At 42.5% G+C, this 6000-nt stretch overlaps 1 protein-coding gene across 10 annotated transcripts in view; it reads left to right on the top strand.

Moving 5' to 3' along the window:
• Positions 1-212: 212 nt before the first annotated feature.
• The window catches only part of ank1b (ankyrin 1, erythrocytic b), a 79757-nt gene continuing 73969 nt past the window's right edge, over positions 213-6000 (top strand). For 5 of the 10 annotated variants that reach the window (XM_084934911.1, XM_084934909.1, XM_084934916.1 and 2 more), the window contains exon 1: positions 213-1005. In XM_084934911.1, coding sequence (XP_084791037.1) covers positions 880-1005 — 126 coding nt within the window. In that variant the 5' untranslated portion in view covers positions 213-879. The remainder of the gene's footprint in view (positions 1006-6000) is intronic. The other 5 variants (XM_084934912.1, XM_084934907.1, XM_084934910.1 and 2 more) reach the window with 4 other exon arrangements.

Genomic DNA, 6000 nt, shown 5'->3' with positions numbered 1-6000 from the left:
AGGCAGGTCTAATACTTATCACACGGCATACTGTTTCCATGCTACCTTAAAATCGACTTTTGGCCAAGCTGTGCAAAGACTCATCGTAAAAGCATGATGCTGCATATTAGAAACCCGTTTCTGTTTCACAAGCTCCCATTTTTCTCACTTCTGTTCTTCTTCTCTGTCTGTTTCCAGGAGGGAGGTGCCATAGAAAAGCTATTGGCAGAGAGAGGGAAGAAAGACGTGAGAAAAAAATTATTTGAAGGCATTCAGCAGCTTTAGCGCCCTCATCTTTTGTACCTCACTTATGCAAAAACAGCTATTCTGAAAAAGAAAAGCCTTTAACAGAGAAGAAAACTGGAGAAAGATGCAGAGCAGCAGGAAGAGGAGGGCATCTGACAGATAAAACGAGGGAGCTCTGCAGCAGGATCCCTACAGTGCTGTACACAGAACTGCGTGACTGGTCTCTGCAAGCAGAGGGAGGAGAGAGGAGAGAAGGGAGGAAGGTAGGAGAGAAAGAAAGGGGGAGGGGAGGCAATTCAGTGCAGTGCTAGCAGACTGGATGAGTAGCAGCCGCGGCATAAGAAGCAACATCAGCACCACTAGCTGTAGCATCTTTCTTTGTGGCTGCTGGAGGCTGTCTTGTGGCTGCTCTACCATCAACAGCCACAAGACATACACACACACACACACAAAAATATTTGGACACAGACGCTCCTCGTGCTTGCATCATACACACACATGTCGTGGTGGCCACCAGAGAAGAGGTAGTAAGTGACGGGGCTCGGGGGACAGAGGGACACAGGAAGAGGAAACCGGGACGACTGGTGGTAGTGCAAACAGGAGGAGGGCTGGCGCGACCGTGACTGGAGCAGCAGCAACAGTAGCAGCGGCACCATGGCGCAAGCCGCCAAGCAGCTCCGCAAGACCAAGGACCTTGCGGAGGCCGCCGCCCAGGAGCAGAGGGAGAAGGAGGAGGAAAAGATAAAAAAGAGGAATCGATCCAGGGACCGCAGGCGCAAGGTATGGCTGATTATCTCAAGAGACAGGGGAAATGGCAGTTATTCTTACATCCACCTGCCTTTCTCTATCTCCAGCAGTCTTTCTCTCTCACTGTGCTTGATTGGTTAGGGTGCAATTACACATGTATAATTACACAGTTGGTCTTATGGCCTCAGCTGGTACGTGTGCCTGTGTGTGTGTGTGTGTGTGTGTGTGTGTGTGTGTGTGTGTGTGTGTATGTGTGTGTGTGTGTGTGTGTGTGTGTGTGTGTGTGTGTGAGTGTAGGCTAGCCAGTCAAGCACATTTGCTCTGGTACAGGTTGTGTCAGCTCTCTCAGATATTTAACCATGGGGAAAGAAAATTAGGCTTACGATGACTGTTATGCCACTAGAGGTGTGAATAATATGCGCTGCCGTTCAAATAACACGAGCTGTCTTTTTGTTTTTCTTTCACGACATGCGTTTTAGGGGATTTCAGACTTATAGTGTGTGCACTATATGTATTTGAAGGAAATGCAAGTTAGAGGTACTGCCCAAGCTTATATTTTAATGCAGATTTTTGTCACCACTTACATGGTTTGCATGCTCTACTCTCTCCTTTAGATTTGGTGTCTCCCCCCATATTACAGTTTTTTTGTTTTGTTTTTTCATTGGAGGAAATGTAAAATGGAGGGGGAAAATGGAGGTACACTCTAATAATAGATGCAATTTTATTGCATCTGTGTATCTTTTGGGGCATGTTTGTGCTCCGTGTAATGTTCAAAGGAGAGATTGATGGGGATGATTATTTGTAAAAATTTTCAGCAAGTAATATTTTTGGTTTAGAAAATGAATATTTTTCGTGTGACAAAGTGTGCACACAGAATATCATCCTTTAGGCAAGAGAGCACTCATTCACCCCCTTTCACTTCTCTCCTGGACTCTTCCGCTCTCGCTGTGCCACTGGGTGCAGATTTTATTGGGGTTGTGCCTCCTTGCACTCATGCTTGGCAGCGGTGAAATGATTTATGGAAACACATATTACATTTTAGAGGTGTTTATTGAATGATTAAAAATATATATTTTTATCCATTTCTACATCTGATAACATTATTCCATGATCATAGCCTTTGTATTTAATATTATGCAATATGCAAGTTTTCTCTCCCTCTTTCAATATTTCTGTAATGTAAAGTTCCTGGATAATGTAAAGGTCGTTGCGTATTCACTGCACAAGAGCTGTGTGTTGTGTGTGTGTGTATGTGAGAGACAGAGTGTGAAGCAGGGAAAATAGATTTGTCAGACAGACAGAAACACAATGTTAGATAATACAATTATTTAATATTATTTTAAGTATGAAACTGATTCTTCTGAATGGAAGTATGTGTAGTTTCTGAAGCTGTACAAAATATTTTAATTGTATGATCAGCTTATTTTGCTGTTTTAGTTTTTCTTAATGGTATTGGATGAATATTGGAATGGGTAAATGGCATAAACATGGTGATGTGTTGAGGTGTCAATTTATGTGATATAGTGACAACCTATATAAATGTACTTACATAGGATAAACATATGGATTGTTCTGCAAAATGACACCACCCCAGCTTGGTGTTTTACCTCAGGCCTCTCCTTCAGGGAATACAAGTTAACGTCATAATACTTTGTTCGGTTTCACACATTTCCCCTTGTGGGACAATTAAAGGATTATTCTATTCTACATATAGTAATACACATACAGTATAGGACATACATATACACACCCTACAGAACAGCCACCAAACTGGGGCTGGTCCACCGGCACCCTAGTCCATAGAAGACCCAGCAGGAAGGACATAATGAGCCACCAGAGTGTGTGGCGATGATCAGCTAGCCAAAGCATATATCATTTACAGACACCCCTTTAAATAGTACCCATGAGGTTCTCATTCCCCTGATGAAATGTGTTCTTACACTCTGAGGCAAAGAGAGAGCTTTGTTGCTGTAAGCTAGGAACATAGCCTCCACTAGCCTGTGGGAGACCCTCTGTTCAGACAGAGAGCTTTACCTTTGGTGGGATTAGCAAGGCACACAAACAACTGGTCACATAAACACACATTCTGAGTGCGGTGAATTTAGGTACATAGTACACGCTCCAGGCACAGGGAATGCAGCTCCTCAGATGCAAAAGGAGGGGGAAGCAAAAACTGTAAGCATGAATTGTAGTAATAATCTGAAGGAATAAAAATCCCTCATTTGAGCATACTGACCATGAAGCCAACACAAGAGAACTGTCTGCAAAAGGATTCACAATGTATGAAGGTCACTCACTCATTTTGTAGAAGCTAACCTGAGAAACAATTGTCTTATATGAAAGAAGCTTCATATCTATAATTTCTTTTTTTTTTGGGGGGGGGGGGGGCACAAAGGGTCTGCAGCACCAAAGCCAAATCTCAAAATGCTGGTGATGCCTAACTACAGATCTCAGGTGGTGGACCCCTTTCAAAAGAATTTGTGGCCAGAGGATTTACACCTGGCATCAACCTGTCAAAGTCGATATGACTGACCAAATATACTTTAGTTATTAAAGAAGAAAGAAGATATAACAGCTCCCAAGGAATGTCAAAAAGATCTGCAATAGAGGACTGGAATAGGAGAACATGTCGGTTCTGGTAACATTGCTAAAAGGTTTACTATTTATGACCATGCAGTTTTCTGCTGCATGAAGCCCTAGGACTTTAGACAATCACACTGTGTTTGGACCAGACTGCGTATGGAAAGTGCTGCACCTGCTTGGACTGACAACCTGAACAGAACTTAGGTGGTGCGTCTTGGTTGGTAACAGATGAGAGATGTGTCCCAGCTCCACAGCTAGAAGGACTGAGGCTTCCTACTCCTAGGAATCTCATTTCTTTGCTCTTTGCTCCAGACCAGTTGGTGCGGAACTCAACTTTGAGACTGGGTTCTCACCTGCCATGCTCTCTTGGGGATAGATAACAGAATGGCAATAAGTGATGGCACACATAAACCCTCAGCAGACACCGATTGATCCAAGTGGATGGTCCCTTTTCTATCCAGGACATGAGAGAGGTTCAGCCAGATGCTGCTGTTGTCCTACTCTTAAGGCCCTCAAAGGGCATAGGGGTACTGCTGTACAGCAGGGCCCACAGAGAATGCAATGCATGGTTCCTCTGATGTCATTAAGGAGAGGTGCCAGGGGGCTGTCAAAGTGAACCAGTGACTTGAACTCCAGCAGGTGGATTGCAAGGTGACAAAGTTGAGCCCGATAAATCTGATATCCATAAAGCTGAGATACAGCAAATCTGCTGTGCTTAGAAGAATTAAGAGGCCTATTACACCATGGTTGTGAGATGGGGCCAGATGAGCAGCCAAGTGTGGTTCCCGGAAAGGTTTAGATAGTGAATTAACTAAGCCAGCTTTCTCTGCATTGCCCAGCTCCAGAAATGGTCCATAGCTGTTCACAGTAATGCAGGTAGACAGTGGTTAGCTTCATGAAGCTGTTAGCTCACAGACAAAATCAGGGAATATGGGCAGGTGTTTTTTTTCTGAGCCAGTACAGGATCCTAGCCGCAGCTTCTTGCCTGTATGGTGAAACAGCTCAAGCTGTAGCTAGCCAGTGACTTCACAACCTCAAGAACGAGCATCAACATACTCCAGGTGGTAAGCCCAACTAGTCTTGGGTTCATTGAATGGACACTCCTTACTAGGAGAAGGTCATGCTGTTCAACATCAGTCTTTTCTGGTCCTTTTCCACAAACATCACTTGTTTTTCTAGTGTTGAATGCTGGCAAGAAAACACAGGTTTCTGGCTTAGTCAGTGCTCTCCTAGCATGGACAGTCCCCAAGCAGATCGGACATGCTTCGTGCTGGTCTTCATCATGCAAAGAGAAACCACTTCCATAAGGACATGGGCGAATAGAAGATTTCTTCTTCACTTGCTTTGGTTTGGTACTCATATCTAAATGCAAATAAAAAATGCTTGGAAACATGGAAATTAGTCCACATGTGGACTACACCACTGGTAATCGTAAACTCTTTTCAAGTCGGCAGGCAAAAGAGCTAACTAGCAGTAGCTAGCTCGCCCGACTCAATAGAGGTGTTTTTAGTGATGTGAGGAGTGTTAGAACTGAGGAATGATTGTGATGTGTGATGTTGACAACCCCACTCTGTAGCTTTATGTGGTCTGCCATCTGAACACCCTAAACACTTCCACTTTGTGACTATACTGTTCACATTTAATCACTGAATATCTAGGAGGGAATAAATCTCATAAATCAACTTGTTGCATTGGTGGCATCCTATTATAGTTCCACACTCAAATTCAGTGAGCTCTTTTAAAAATATTTGTAAAGATAGAATGCACGGCTAAGTGCTTCATTGTCACAATGTAGCAATGGGACAGAAAAAAACCTGAATTAATAGGTGTGGCCCAATGCTTTTGTGTATATTCTGCAGAATAAGCCTAATTCAAAGACTTTTAGTTGTCATTTATATATTGTTTTTAATAAAAACACATCAGACAAACCCTTGCAGGTTTGTGCAATGTCCTCCTTATTAATGCTATAATATATTCATAATTATCGTCAAATATAAGACAACTTCTACTGTTTCATACATTGTGAGTGAAAACCTAATATGGAAATCAGAGTGTGCAAAGGATTGTGTAGTATAGTGGAGATGTGCCAGCCCCCCCGCTCCCCAAAAAAGTGAAACCTGGTCCTTTACAATACTATTCTTATGAATACTTTTCTACAGGAGTTGTATAAAAACAGTGCTTCAATTTGTTTAAAACTAAAAATGAAAGATGTTGAAAAGTATTTAGAATCATTATTTGCATTTAATTATTTGTAGAGAACAAAAATGGTTGAATTGACTGTTCTTTTAGACTATGTACAACATAAGTGTTACCGTAGTCTGCTGGATTTCATAGGCCGTTTGACCTTTCCCTCTCACCTTCACCTCAACAATCACCCATGCCACATCAATATATGTCACTATCTGTATCTGTCTTATTTCCTCTTTTGCTATAATCTCTGAAGAC

Source organism: Perissodus microlepis, chromosome 7 (assembly GCF_051167445.1).
Source record: "Perissodus microlepis isolate ML-2025 ecotype Zambia chromosome 7, ASM5116744v1, whole genome shotgun sequence".
In the NCBI taxonomy this organism is placed as follows: Eukaryota; Metazoa; Chordata; class Actinopteri; order Cichliformes; family Cichlidae; genus Perissodus; species Perissodus microlepis.
The sequence above is the reverse complement of the archived record's forward strand: the minus strand, read 5'-3'. Positions and strand labels throughout refer to the sequence as shown.